We start from the raw sequence: 15,829 nt of genomic DNA, 5'->3' as shown, positions 1-15,829 counted from the left end.
CAGAGCTTAAGTGTTGGCGATGCAAGATATATAAGCTGCTTGTGACGCCGTGCGTTTACCAGAGGCGTTCAAGAGTTTTGACTCCTTGTTCGGAGGTGGAGCGTCTCCTGAGGTTTGCAAGTTAGCCCTTTTTCTGGAATTGGATACCACTAAAGAATCCAAGGGTATTTGGCCCTTAATGTATATGGGGTCTGCTGGGGCCGCTTTGTATTTTTTCTCAATCCTGGGGTTTATAACCCTAGCCCTAACAGGATCTTTGAACACCTCAGGCGCATGTTTGATAACCCCTTTTAACATAGGGAGGACGGAGGTGGACTTTTGTGAAGTATCAAAAGTGTCCATTAAGAAATCCTCTACCACAGGGTCTGTAAGTAAGGCAACCCCGTGGTATTGTGCAGCTCTATGAACGAGCTGGGTGAAACCCATGGCATCCTCTGGAGGGGCGGGTCTAGAGGGGTAGATGTGGTCTTGTGGAACGTTAGGGACATCTGGTGTGTTGTAATCGTCCCAGGGGTCTGGGGTATAAGGTGGACTAGGATCCCCTAGTGGTTCATCGTCTGCACCCTCCCCCGTGTCATCAGAAGTGTCATCATCGTCCAGTGGTGGAGGAGATGGTGTAGGAGAGTGGTGTGGTGGGGGAGGTGGAGGAGGAGGTGGGGAAGGGATTCTGAGAGGCGATGTTGCCTTCTTTGGTGGAGCCAGTGGAGGCGTGTCCATTGGTCTCTTTTTAGAGCTGAGAGTAAGTTGACCAGTCTTTGGGTCTTTTAGAAGAGTTTTTTGGGTGGGATCGGTTTAAAAAGCTCTTCTGTTGGAGGTTGGTCTTTCGGCGCAGACTTTTCCGGTCCCGAAGGCTCGTGTGGCACCGACTCTGGAGTGGACTTGTGCTCCTTAGGCTTTGAAGCGGGAGATTTTTTAGTCTCTGTAGGAGCTTGCGGAACCAGTTGTTTTTTCGGTTCCGATTTTTTCGGTTCCGAAGGTTGAGAATGTGAGCTCTTCGGTAGTGTCTTTATGCTCGATTCCCACAGCTTTTTCAGAGTCGAGGGGTCGGTGCCAGTAGGTTTGGGTGCCGAGAGCGTGGATGTGGAGGCAGTGGTCAGCACAGAGGTGGAGGAAGGTTTCTTTTTCGGTGCCGCGGTTTGAGTTTCGGCACCGGCGGCAGGCTGACTCGATCCAGAGTGGCCTGAAGGCTTAGTTGTGGACTTCTTTGCCGGGCCCGGAGGCTGGTCGTGAGAAGTATTGTCTCGGTGTGCACCTGGTCCCGAAGGTTAAGGTGTTACCGAAGCCTTTTTCGGTGGAGGAGGTCAGGGTCGATGTCACTACTTACGACCCGCTGCCCAGGATTGATGTCTTTGAGGTCGGAGTCATCGGTTTCGGAAGCACTGACGGGGCCTTCCTCAACCTGCTCCTGTTCTGGCACATCGACACCCTCCTGGAAGATGTCATCGGCAATGGATGCTGATGTGCGAGCCATTGCTCTTTGAGCTCGACGGTCCCGAATGGTTTTCTTGGAGCGGAAGGAGGCGCAAGCTGGACAGTCTTTGGCCTCATGCTCCGGTGAGAGGCAGAGGTTACACACCTCATGAAGATCTGTGTGGGGGAACTTCGACCCACATTGAGGACACTTTTGGAGTCCTTTCCATGAGCCAGATGGAATAGCCCAAGTAGGCCCGAAGGCCTTCGTTGACAACCGGAATCGAGGACTTCAAATTTGAAGAGATGCGCGACGACTAGGGATCGCGATCGAAACAATACTGGAGAAAGGGTGAGGATTGCACGACGAAAGTTGGATCGGTAACGGCACCGAACGGGAGCGCGACAAACACATCCGAGCCCGATGGCGGAAAAAAAAACAATCTGAAGATGGAGTCGATGCCCATGCGCACTATCATCCAAAGGGGGAGTCACCTATCTCGTGACTTCCAAAGACTTTTCCAAGACAAAAACAAGTGCAAACGTCCGGGCCCAACACCAGATGGCGACCTATGCATAGTGTGTGATTTGCAGCTCATATGCCTCGAACATAAAGTTTAAAAAAAAAAATCTTTACTTCCTAACCAACACATCAAGAAGGTTTAAAAACACACTTCAAAACAACTTTAGCAACCTCATTATAGTAGGTAAAAAGGATTTTAAAATAACGAGAATGTTCAAGACACTTCCCAATATACCCAGGAGTTGGCACCCCAACATTCACCCCAGGGTCAGATAATATGATGCTCCTAGAAATCACAAAGAAAGACAGCATGATAGTACCATTAGGAAAATACTGCAGAGTACATCTTCTGCAGAAGGGTAGCCATAAGCAAACTCCAATGGACCAAAAAGAAAATTGTTGCGAGGATTTGGTTTACAAAACAGCACCAGGATGAGCCACAAGCCAACTGGAACCACGTCCTCTGGCCTGATGAGACTAAATTGGACTTGTCTGGCTGTGATCACAATAACATGTTTGGCAAAAACAAACATGGCATATGAGCACACGAACCTTAAACCAACTGTCAACCATGATGTGGAGGAGGTGATGACTCCAGACTGTATTACGGTCGCAGGCCCTGGACTCCTCCACAGTCAAGTCCTTCATGAATAACTCTTCTCACCAGTGCTTTCTAAAGGTTCAAGAAAAAATGGTAGAACACCTAGCCAATAGCTAAAGCCGAGCAGAAATGGAATCATGCAATAGGTTACTGATTCAAGTGAAACATTTAAATTCACGACTGAATGGTTGAAAAAGAATAGAATCAGGATTTTAGAATGACCAAGCCAAAGTCCTGATTTAAACCCTTTGAGAAGATGTTGTTGGACTCAAAGAGAGCTTTACAGCTTTGAATAAATACATTCTGTCACCAAACTTAAACAGTTTTGTAAGGAGAAGTGGGAAACATGTGTCTCAAGTGATGGAAGACAAACTCTTACAGGAATGAGTTCTTCAAATCATTGCTGCTCAAGGGGGGGGGGGGAGGTGGGGCAGGGACTGGTTGAGTCAACTTGGTGCCAAATCAGAGTGCTTCATTGTTTCACATAATGCTGCTGAAAGCTGGCTAATTCTTTGGTCTTAGAAATTATGACAATGTGAAAAGTGTGTATTTTATTTGTTACAAAGTTAAATTTATTTATGGTTGGGACTTGGTGAGGACTAGAAGGTCGGGGGAGGAGTTAGAGGGGGGAACCACTACTTGTGCCCGACGCAGCGTGGGAGCGGGCACTCTAGTTACCGTGCCGCTGCCCTGCGGACTGCTGTTAATTGTGCAAAGATCTGCTTTTAAAAACTTTTAAAACTGTAAAACTGAACTGTATTTTAGTGATTTATGACTCAAATACCTTTGGTTGTATCGTCCTAGCGGCGCTGGCTCCCTCGTGATCTCCTTAGCACACCCCTCGTCTTAAGACAATCATGCCGGGTGGGGGAAGAGTTAGAGGCAGGGAACCACTACTTGTGCCCGACGCAGCGCGGGAGCGGGCACTCTAGTTACCGTGCCGCTACCCTGCGGACTGCTGTTTGTGCAAAGATCTGCTTTTAAAAACTGTAAAATTGAACTGTATTTTAGTGATTTATGACTCAAATACCTTTGGTTGTATCGTCTTAGGAGGAGTTAGAGGCAGGTAACCACTACCTATGCCCGACGCAGCGCGGGTGCGCTGGCGGCGCGCCAAAGGCAAGCCAGTCTGCGCCCGGACGGGCCCAGGGGCCACATTTCATGCCCAAATTCTTACTTATTCCTCAGAGGAACTCAAGAAACACTATCAGGCGACGTTTTCACTCTGCCCTGCTATCGCGCCTCAGTCTCACTGGAATTCTCCAAACACGGAGTTCTTTCCAAGAGATCTCGGATCCTATTGTCCACCAGGATCGGACACCGTATCCGGCCCATGTCGAACACATAGCTCTACGCATACATTACCTCAACACACGTTCCCTGGTCAAGCATCAGCTAGATATCTTCCTACTCCTATTGTCTGACAAACCTGACATATTTTAGGTTACAGAAACATGGCTAAATCCTGATTCTACCCCTGATATACTGGCCGATCCAGGAAAAATGGGTGGAGTAGCTGCAATCATCCATCAAGATCACAAATTCACATCCATGTCCTCTTTAAGTCTCCCCGCAGTAGATAACATGGTCATCAAGCTTGAATCTAGCTCAGGGCCTCTAATTTGCGTCTTGGTTTACAGGCCTCCGCAGCACATGCCGCTTTTTCCCCTCTCGCTGAGTGAACAATTAGCTAATCTTGCCACGGACTATGCCAAAATATTGTTAATAGGGGACATAAACTATTGGTGCAACGATGCACACGGTGGGCCTCACTCTACCGAACTGACTGAACTACTCACCAACCTCAATTTCACTCATCACATATCCTCTGCTACACACATCAAAGGACACATTCTGGACCAGGTCTGGACCACTAACCTCAGTGTCCACGCCCACGATCCTACCATGCATTTGGTCTGACCATCACCTAATAAAATTCACGGCAACAATTCCGATCAGCAGTAAGACCCCCCACGGCCAAGGGGGGCATGATTAGGAAGGAAATGGAAAGCCCTCAATAAACAGGAATTTCAGGATAGCCTGGCTGGCTCTATCCCTGCCTTTGATCCCGATGTGGATCTCCTTGAAGCAAACAGTTCAGCCTGGCTACTAGCGGCCAGCGATAAACACGCCCCGCTCAAAAAACTCAAACGAGCTCACTGCTCTGATGCGCAGAAGTGGTTCTCTACTGAGCTAAGTGCCCAAAAACTGTCCCTCTGCCAAAAAGAAAGGAAATTGAGACTCAACTACGCCCTTGAAGGAAAACACCAATACTTGAATGCACGCAAGAATACAAAAAAGCCATTATGTCAGCCAAGGCTGCTTACTTCTTCGTCAGAATTGTAAACTCTAACAACAGATCGAAGGATATCTTCGCTATTGTTAACGAACTATCCAATACCGAGAAAGTTCTACCCAAACCCACACCAACCCAAGAATTGTGTGACTCTCTAAATAACTACTTCATAGAAAAAATCTCCAACATTAAAGCAAGTATCCCAAATCCCAGTCCTATGGAGGCTCCATCCACCACGGCAATAAATCTATTCACATTGGATCACTTCCCCGACATTAATACCCAGTCCTTCCTGGACTTGCTGTCCAGGGTCAAATCTGGCTCTCCCATGGACTGCTGTCCTCCTCATATCCTAAAGAGACACCCTTTCCGCCTTGCCACATTCAACCCTGACCCTCTTAAATGAATCACTCTCGCAGGGCTGGGTCCCCAAAGCATTCAAGGACGCAATTGTGCTCCCCCTCCTAAAGAAACCGGGAGCTGACCCCTGAACCTATCCAACTATCGGCCCATTTCCCTGCTCCCCTACTCGACCAAGGTTCTTGAAGCCCACATGGCAAAGTGCCTTTCCAATTTCATGGAACAGTCTGAATACCTAGACTCTCACCAGGCAGGATTCCGCCCCCCTCACTCTACGGAGACAGTGATTCTAGCTGTTCTGGCTGCCCTACGAGAAAAGGCCGATAAAGGCACCCCTCAGGCCCTGGTGCTTTTAGACCTCTTGGCCGCATTTGCCACGGTCGATCATGTCATCTTAATGGACCGTGTCAGGCAGGCCGGCGTCCAGGGCTCAGCCCTCAGCTAGATTGGGTCCTTTCTCAAGGGTCGTACCCAAGCGGTACACCTAGCCTCATTCAATGCACTCAAGTTAACAACCACGTGTGGGGTCCAACAGGGATCCTCACTCTCCCCCCCCCCCCCCCATCTATTTATTCTGTACCTTTTACCCCTGATTCAGTCTCTGAAGGAACAGAAGGCTACCACCTTCAACTATGCGGATGACCTACAGCTAATCTTTACCATAGATAACTCCCCCGACTCAGTCCTGGAATTCCAGGCCACCATGCTCCATATCTGCCATTGGATGGACCAAAACCATTTAAAACTGAATTCAGGCAAGACTGAACTAGTCCTGACTGGGAACAATCAGACCTTCTGGGGCCGGCACTACTGGCCGGCGGAACTCGGTTCTCCCCAAACCCTCTACCTGTGTCAAGAGCCTAGGGGTAACAATTAACATCGACCTGTCGCTAAGAACACAAGTGGGCGCAGTGGTCTCTACTTGTTTCTTTCAGCTACGCAAAATTAGTAAGATCAGCCATCTGCTTACTCACACAGCACTCATACAGGTTGTGATAGCCATGGTTCTATCACACTTAGACTACGCCAACTCCATTTACCTAGGCATGCCACTTTTCTTAATCAAACGGCTTCAGTTGGTCCAGAACCAAGCGGCAAGACTGATCCATCAGCAACCCAGATGGCAATCCGCCAGACCTCTTTAAAAAAAAACTTCACTGGCTCCCCATTCCCCAACGGATGGCCTTCAAGACGGGATGCCTCATCTTCAAGTCTCTTCACAGTCAGAGCCCCAAATGTATTAACCGCCTCTTACCAAGATACACCCCATCCCGCAACCTCCGATCTGGCCACCTCCAACTACTGACCACCCCAGCCTTCAAGCTAAAACATCAGGGAGTTTGCAGATTTGCATCCTTGGCCCCTAAACTATGGAACTCCTTTCCACTAGAGATTCGGTCATGCACCAATCTGCTGAGCTTCAGGAAAATGCTCAAGACATGGTTGTTTGCGTAGGCCCACGCTTAACTTCTTCCAACGGTCCCGGCACACTCTAGAGCCAGCGCCAAGAAACCTCCTGGTGTACGTGCGCTATATAAGAAATTGTTAACATAACATAACCAGGTCATATATATTAATATGCAAAACCGTAGTATTGTAATGGTGTACTGTAGCATAAGATATTTCCATGCCTAACAGTGACAAACATTGCCACTGATGGCTTCATACATACGATTCAGCATTTTAATGGCATCAAAGAAGTTGAGCTATTAGGCGACTGCTTGCAATCACCACCATCAGTGATGAGGTTGAGACCAAATGGACAAGGACTGCTCCAAAACGGATTTCCCCAGCCAAAATTAGTTTGGATGTGTCTGAAAGTGCAAGTCTTTAAATGTGCCTGAATTAGCAGTCATAGGAGGGTGGATGCAAGTCCAACACTTGCATAAACTTTTGCATAAGAGAATGGATTTTTTTCCGCATGATGACACTGATCACAGTCTGTGTCAGATGTAGTTTTGGAATGTGCCCTCTTTAGCCTGTTGGGTACAGTTGCAAGAGGGGCACTAGGTTGGTCCACTGGTTGACTACTAAAAAGGACATACCTTGTTTGAATAGGGCATACGGTACCACATGCATCAAAGTCGTGTGACTAGGTAACTTTCCTGCTTGGATTTACTCACAATACATGTATGCAGATGACTTACCTCTTAAAAATGAGGTTGATGACTCGGGTACCATGTGAGAGTCTCACAGAGTTCCAATCTAAGTACTAGTTTAACCACTGGTACCAGTAAGAAACGCCAAAGGTCTCTTAACTAAACCTGTAAAGAAACAGATTTCCTAGACTGCAAGATCTACCTTCAACATGGACAGAATTCAATTTCTGTTCAACTTCGAATAGATAACCGTACAGAAAAGAGGAACTCACCAGAAATACGACACACAGGACTTGTGCAGATCAGTCACTGATAAGAAACCCATGCACCAAATACAATGCTTAAAACAGATCTTCAGTGCCATATATGGAAGAAGGCAATAGTTTTTTTTTGAAAACCAGTGAGAAACTAAGGTTTGTGAGAGAAGAACAAGTTACTTTCCTTCGGTAACTATATATCTGTAAGAGACATATATTAGTTATAGATTCTTTACCTTAGAATTACCCCCAGGCGTCAGACTGGATCCGGAGATTTTTTTCTCAGCAGTACCCCTGCGTGTCGGTAGGTGGCATCTGTCGACTCCGTGTTCGTCGTCGGCATCATGATTACCAGGATGACGTCGCAGTATCTACTTAGACGCCACCCCTGCGCACTGATGTCAGTTCTTTTACATGACATTCCATGCCAGAAGTGTAGAGCCATGCAAGACACTGACCACTGGTGCACAAAACTAGGGCCCTGAAAGGGAGTCCCTTACTCTAGAAGTCAGTGCGCAGAACGTGCAGGATGGGTGGGGTGGTAAGGAATCTATAACTAATATATGTCTCTTACAGATATATCGTTCCCGAAGGTAAGTAACTTCTTCATATGAAAGAGACTATTAGTTATAGATTCCTTACCTTAGAATAGATACCCCAGCAATACCAACCCCGGAGGTGGGTCTGCGAACTAAGTTCACACCAGAAAGTCCTGGAGAACTGAATGGCCAAAGAAGCTGTCTCTCTGGACTTGATTATCAAGACAGTAATGTTTAGTGAACGTGTGCAGAGATGCCCACGTGTCTGCCTGGCAGATGTCACTGAGAGGAACTCCACGTCCCAAAGCAGTAGTGGCTGCCGTTGCCATGGTGGAATGGGCTCACAGTCCTACCAAAGCCTCCTTTTTCGCCAAGGAATGACAGATTTTAATGCAAAGGACGACCCATGGAGAGATTGTCAGTTTCTGCACGACCCGACCTTTCTTGGCGCTCAAATAGCCAGCAAAGAGTTGATCGTCTACCCGGAATTGTTTTGTGCGATCCAGATAAAATGAAAACGCGCGTTTTGGATCTAGACGGTGGAGTCTCTCCTCCTCCTTGGGAAAATGCAGGGGCGATAAGAAGGTGGGCAAAGTGATTGTCTGTCCTATGTGGAAAGAGGTAACCGCTTTGGGAAGAAAAGAAGGTCTAGTTCAAAGGATAACCTTGTCCGGATGGACAGCAAGGAAAGGAGGTTTAGAAGATAGAACCTGAAGATCACCTACCCTGCGAGCAGAGGTGATGGGAACCAGAAAAGAAGTCTTTGAAGTCAAAAGTCTGAGAGGACAATTATGTAGTGGCTCCAAAGTAGCACACAAAAGGTAAGTCAAGACAAGATTTAAGTCCCACTGGGGCATTACGAAAGGAATAGGAGGAAAGAGGTGAGTAATGCCCTTAAAAAACCTATTTACAACAGGGCACTTAAAAAGAGAATGCTGATTAGGAAGGCTAAGAATGGCCGAAGGATAGCCTCTAAGAGTGCCCAGAGCAGAGCCCTGCTGGGCCAAGGAAAGAATGAAGGGGAGAGCCTCTGAAAGAGGGGCAGAAAGGGGAGCCTTTGCTGAGCACCATGCCACAAACTTGTTCCATCTACAGGCGTATACCATTTTGGTGGAGTAACGCCTGGCTACCAAGATAACATTACAGACTTCGGGAAGAAGATCAAAAACTGTCAACTGTCGCCGCTCAATCTCCATGCAAGAAGGTGAAGACTGGACAGGTTCAGGTGAAAGACCGTCCCCTGCTGCTGCGACAGAAGATCCTCTGGAAGAGGCAGTCTGATCAGAGGATCGATGGCCATGTACAAGAGCTTGGGATACCAGAGTCTTCGTGCCCAATCCGGAGCCACAAGAATGACTTGGGCCCGGTCGCGCTTGATCTTCAGCACTCTAGGCAGAAGTGGTATAGGCGGAAAGGCGTATAGAAGACCGCAACTTCACTCGCAACGCCTAGTGAGTGCAGCATTGGAAATATCAAAGCGCAGAATTGCTAACATTGCACGTTCTCTTCGGTGGCAAATAGATCTAACCGAGGTTCTCCCCACTGCTGAAAGAGACCTTGCACCACCTCCGAGTGAAGACGTCATTCGTGAGCCATCATGCACCTGCGGCTGAGTTCGTCCGCCCTGGCGTTCAGTGAACCTGCCAGGTGTTGAATCACCAGAGATATACCCTGATGTTCCAGCCACGTCCAGAGGTGGTGGGCCTCTTGACATAGGGTCCACGTCCCCACCCCACCCCACCCTGTTTGTTGCAGTACCACATGGCGGTGGTGTGGTCGGTGAAAACCTGCACTACTCTTCCCCGCACAGAGGGAAGAAATGCTTGGAGTGGAAACGGATCGCCCGAATCTCCAGAAGGTTGATGTGGAGCTCGGACTCCACCGGAGACCAGAGGTCTCTGATCTCTGCCTCTCCCATGTGGCCGCCCCATCCCAGAAAGAATGCGTCTGTCATCCCTGTGTGTTCTGGTTGGGGAAGGGAGAGGAATCTGTCGTTGACCCACTCATGGTTCGTGAGCCACCACTGCAATTGTTGTGCAGTGCCCTCTGAGATCTGGACGCAATCGGACAAATTCCCCTGATGCTGCGCCCACTGGAACTTCAGGTCCCACTGCAGAGCCCGCACATGCCACCTGGCATGATCGACCAGCAGGATGCAGGAGGCCATGAGGCCCAGCAGCCTCAGGTTCATCCTGACCGAAACCCGGGATATGGGCTGAAAGATCGGACTCATAGCCCAAATATCCCAGACTTGCTGTTCGGGAGGATAAACCCGAAAATGCATAGAGTCCAGGACCGCTCCGATGAAGAGGAGCTTCTGAGAGGGGGTCAGGTGTGACTTTGGCATGTTGATGGAGAACCACAGATGAGCTGCGACCACCGCCATCACTTTTGTGAATACCCGATGGGTGCTGGTAAGGCCAAAGGGGAGCATGGTAAACTGAAAGTGCTCGTGGCCTACCGTGAACCGCAGGTAACGTCAGTGGGCCGGCAGGTCGGGGATGTGGAAGTAAGCGTCCTGCAAGTCCAACACTACCATCCAGTCCCTAGGGTCGAGGGCAGACAAGACCTGAGTGAGCGTCAACATTTTGAACTTCTCCGTTCGGAGGAAGTGGTTGACGTTCCTGAGATCCAAGATAGGACGCAGGCCTTTGTCCTTCTTGGGTACCAGAAAGTAGTGGGAATAGCAACCACGACCTACTGCTGGGACAGGAACGCGCTCGATGACACCCTTGACCAAGAGTGCTGAAACTTCCTGTTGGAGAAGGGCCAGGTGATCCTCCGACATGCAATGGTACTGTGGTGGCATGGAGGGAGGGTTAGTCTCGAAGGGGAGAGAGTAGCTCCTTCGGACTATTTGCAAAACCCACCCGTCCGACATGATGGTGCGCCAGTGGGGGAGGTGGTGGCTGATCCTGCCGCCCACTGGTGTTTGGTGGCCCTGAAAGGTCGGACTAGGAGGGTTTGGAGGCTGCTGCAGAGGGGGCTGTGGTGAACTGACCCGCTCGCTGGCCCGCAGAACCACGGCGGTGGTTCCCATGTCCCCGGCCGCACTGGGGTTGAACAGCCTGCGCCGGCCTCTGTCTCTGGGCGGGATGTAGTGGGGCACACCTTTCGTAGCCACGAAAGGCAAACTGCACAGGATGGGTGGTGGAGAGGCCCAAGGACCTGGCTGTAGCCCGAGAGTCCTTAAAGTGTGGATTGTAAGTCCCCTGAGAGACCAGTTGAACGCAACCAGGCGTAGTGCAGAAGGGCTACTGACGTGCCAAGTGCATCGGCGGTATCCAGCCCACAGCGGATGGTAAACTTTGCTGCGTCTCTCCCTTCAGCAACCCCTCGAGAGAGCACGGCCCGGGCATCCTCCGGGCACTAAGGCAGCACTTGCGCAACCGTGTCCCACACGGAGTGGGTATAACGGCCCAATAGACATGCGGTGTTTACTGACAGCAGTCCCAAGCTGGAGGAAGGAAACATTTTCTTCCCAAGATGATCCAGCTTTTTCGACTACCTTTCCGGAGTGCGATAGGGTATGCGCCCTTGGACGTAGAGGCTTGGACGACCAAGCTCTCAGGGGTGGGGTGTTGGGAAAGGAAAGTGGGGTTGCCCGGGGCCAGGCGGTGGCGTCGGGCAATCATCTTGTCCACAGGAGCCCCTATGTTGGGCCTGGACCAAGTGCCCAAAAGGATGTTCGTCAGGGCTTCATTAAATGGCAGCAGGGGCTCCGAAGACCTCGCTGCCGATTGAAGCACCCTGTCAGGAGGTTAGTCCTGACTGCCACCGTAGGTAGCTCAAGGTGGAGCGCCTCGACCGCCCTACGCAACACCATTGCATATGACGCTCCCTCCTCCATAGCCACGGTAGGAGGAGACAACATGCCAAGGTCTGGTGAGGTATCCAAACCACTGGCATCCCCTAGTTCCTCTCTCCAGTCCTGCTCATACTCCAGCTGGTCTGTTAAAGGGTCTCCAGACCCCTCCCAGTCCTCCACACCCTCTTCTGGCTGCCAATCTGGTCTCAAAGACCCAGGGTAGAACAGGGGCACAAAAGTACCCGTCGGCTCCAGATCCAGCGTCGGTCGACGCCGGTTCGATTCCGTGTCTACTTCGAGGTGGAGGCCGGGGTCGACGTCGGCTGGGGACACAACCGATGCCGGTGTCGGATGTGGTGCAGGTGGAATCGGCACCGGGTGGAGGCGTAACATGGTCGACCAGCACCGATCCGGATCCATGCCTGGATCCAAGGGGACCCTGTAGCGCTGAGGCCGAAGCTGCCGACGCTGAAGGACCAGGGCCCCCAGCCGAGTCCGCAGGGGGAGTCGGGCTGCACAAAGTTGCATCGCTTCCTAGAAACTGAAGCTGGGCAGGGGTCACACAGGGTCCCTGGAAGAGAGGGAAACCCGGCGTCGAACCAGCAAGCACTGCCCATGGAGCCGTGGGAGGGGCACCACCTGCATCCCGCGTCGGCCGACAGACTGGGAGAAGTCGAAGAGTGACGATGCTTCTTCGACTTCTTTTTGTGCTTTGACTAACCTGACCCCGAGTGTGAAGACTTCGACGAAGAGTGGTGGTGGCGGCTCCGCAACTGGTCCCACGACCCCCTTCGCGACCGGGACCTCGAGCGGCACGGAGACAACTGCCGGGCCTCGAGTAGCTTTTGGGACCGCTCCTGCAAAGACTTCAGGGCATGGTCCGGCAGTCAGAGCACGACTTGGGGTAGTGGTTGCGCTCCAGGCAGTAGAGGCACACGCGGTGCGGATGCATCACCAACATGAGTCGGGTACAGGAACCGCAAGCCTTAAAGCCGGGCATCCCTCATGCACCAGGAGTCGAAGGACTCCAACTACAACGACGTCGACAAAAGTCAAGAAAAAAGTTCCATCAAATATTGACTGGGGGTACCGCTCTCTCCAGGTCTGTGCTTCCTGGCGCGTAAAGAGAAAACTGTCATCAGCGTGTGAGGGCGGCGTCTAAGTAGCTACTGCGAAGTCATCCCGGCGACCACGACGACGAACACAGAGTCAACCGACGCTACCTACCGACGCGCAGGGGTACAGCTGACAAAAAACTTTCCGGATCCAGTCTGACGCCTGGGGGAGATTCTAAGGTAAGGAATCTATAACTAACTGTTTCTTTCAGATTCAGCTTCCAAGGAGGGATGAAGGACGGATGAACAACAGCTGCCTATGACTGAACTCGGAGAAGACAGAGGTCCTCATCCTTGGACCCTCCCCCACTTCGTGGGACAGCTCCTGGTGACCCGCCGCCCTCGGAAGCCCACCCAAACCGACAGACCACACCGGGAACCTCGGCAACATTCTGAACTCCAACTTCAACATGACTCGCCAGGTCAACGCCGTCGCCTCCACCTGGTTCAACTCCCTCCGCAAGACCTTCAAGTGGATCCCACCCGAAGCCAGAGAACCGTCACCCACGCACTCATCACCGGCAGACTGGATTACGGAAATGCCCTCTACGTGGGAATCAACAAATCCCTGCTACAGAAACTCCAGACCATCTAGCACACTGCAGCCAGACTCATCCTCGGCACCCCACGACATGAACACATGAGCCAACACCTGCGAGACCTACAGTGGCTCCCCATCGAGAAGAGAGTAACCTTTAAGCTACTCCCCCACGCCTCCAAATCCCTGCATGACATCGGACCCAAATACCTCAACGGAAGAATCTCTTTCCACTCATCCAAAAAGACACCTCCGCTCTGGTGACCTCGCCCTGGCAACTACCCCGCGCATCCGTAGCCAATATATGAAGTGCCAGTGTGCCCCCAAAAACACGATAAAATAATAGGGAAATGGTGGGCTTATGATGGGTTATCAACTTAATGAAAATTTACTTGATTTGATTATTCAATCTTGAGATTGTCCTCCAGAGAGCTATTATTGTTACGGAATAATATTTATGAAACTTCCCTTGTTGAACTTAATAAAATTTGATTATAAAAAAAATCATAAGAAAAAGCAGGACATACTACAAAATCAATTCAGTAGGCTCGGATGATCAAGGATGCCAAATATGGCTTACAAGAATGAAAAAAAAAAAAAAAATCTAATCACACTGGCATTTTTCCAAACAACAAATAGAGCATCTTATAATGAGACCCTTGTGGTCACTGGTCCATGGCTAAGGTCATCATTCAATTAAAGTGATATGAACAAATCTAGTAAGTCACGTAGGGGGTACATTTACTTAAACACCATCTTTTCAGAAAGCATTGCCACATCCAGAAACTTGGATATTAAAAGAAAATGTCTTGGGTTTCTTAAATCGGATTGGAAAACTTTTTACAAAGGGAAGGTGTTTGATAAAAAAAATAACCAAATGCAGCATAAAGTGTCTCTTGATCTAATGAGCTCTAGTAAGAATCCACTTCTCACATTGATAACCTAAGATACCGAAGGATGTTGAAAAATATTGGGGCTGCCAATGCCAACCATTTGCCCTCTGGTAAAGCAAGTAATGCCGCGTGACTGGATAAAACATTATGTAATCCCACAAGACAAAATTATACAAAGAAAGGAATCTGGCAACTCTAGGCCAATAAGCGGAAGAGCCAAGATGGGGACATTATTAAAAACATCTGCTGAAGAAATGACCAGGGCAATATCTTAAAGCCATTTCATTATGGTATACACAGTAGCATGGTGTCACAAGGTCAGTCACACTAGAATATTTTGATGGAGTTTTTGACTATGTGAAAATGTAAATAAAAAAAAGGATATACTGTGGTATGCGATTTACTTAATGTCAAATCCTTGGACACATCGACAAGTTTCTAATGCGAAGGCAGAAGCCGTAATATGGCTGAGAAGTTGAAGAGGCATCAGAAGCAGGAATTAGGAAGTTGTGTTACCACCAATCACATCATTGGATTGTGAACTGGGCTCACTTGCAGAAGCTAGCATGCTCAGAATCACAAAGACAGATTTGAAACATTTCAGATGAAAATTACCAAAAAAGCAGGTGGTCTCCAACAGAAATCATACACACAGAAATGCAGGAATTCTGGGTGTAAAAACTGGAAAGGAGGTGTTCATATTTCAGAGAAGCGTTTGTTCTATAAGGGCTAGTAAAAAAAACCTTGTTTAGAGAAGCTGACGTGCAACATACAAAAGTAATTACCAAAAAATGGTGGTTAAAGCACAAAACTGCCTCCGAACAAAGAACTGTGGGATAAAATCATATTTAAAAGCAATTGTTGTACAAAGACAAAGCCACGTCTGAAGAGTAACAAAAGATAGTGACATTGAAAGACTACACAAGACATATGTGTCTTATCTTCCGTTACTTTCCAAGTATTCATACTCTGCATAATAATCAAATACCAAAGTTACTATCGAAAGAGTTGCACAGAGTACCACCCCTCACATAAAATATCGATACAATGGCTAAACATCCTACAAAACACCTAGCATTGCATTAATCGCCTGAGAAGAAAGGCATACCACCTAAAATATATATCAGACAATAGTCAGTTTACAGCAAAAATTAAAAATAAACATCCACATCACAATCACCCAAGAAAACCTAACCAAAGACAATAACCGACCCACATTCAGATGGACCCTGCCACAAACTATCAGTGCAGATAAGTTACCTTTGGTTCCCAATGATTCGCGGTAACCTCTGAAGAGTGCCGACATCAGCTGCCAATCCAATATCCACCTCCTGTAAAAAGGACATTTTCAGACATGTGAGGCTGGGACAGTAGGATGCACATTGAAGGT

The 15,829-nt window shown here is 49.1% G+C and overlaps 1 protein-coding gene across 5 annotated transcripts in view; it reads right to left on the bottom strand.

The window, feature by feature from the left end:
• The window catches only part of ECH1 (enoyl-CoA hydratase 1), a 144,234-nt gene that overhangs the window by 29,342 nt on the left and 99,063 nt on the right, over nucleotides 1–15,829 (bottom strand). For all 5 annotated transcript variants that reach the window (XM_085625010.1, XM_085625008.1, XM_085625009.1 and 2 more), the window contains exon 7: nucleotides 15,700–15,770. In XM_085625010.1, the coding sequence (XP_085481136.1) occupies nucleotides 15,700–15,770 (71 nt within the window). The remainder of the gene's footprint in view (nucleotides 1–15,699; nucleotides 15,771–15,829) is intronic.

Source organism: Triturus cristatus, chromosome 9, assembly GCF_964204655.1.
Source record: "Triturus cristatus chromosome 9, aTriCri1.1, whole genome shotgun sequence".
Classification (NCBI taxonomy): Eukaryota; Metazoa; Chordata; class Amphibia; order Caudata; family Salamandridae; genus Triturus; species Triturus cristatus.
Note: the sequence above shows the minus strand (reverse complement) of the source record. Positions and strands in the feature narration are given on the sequence as shown.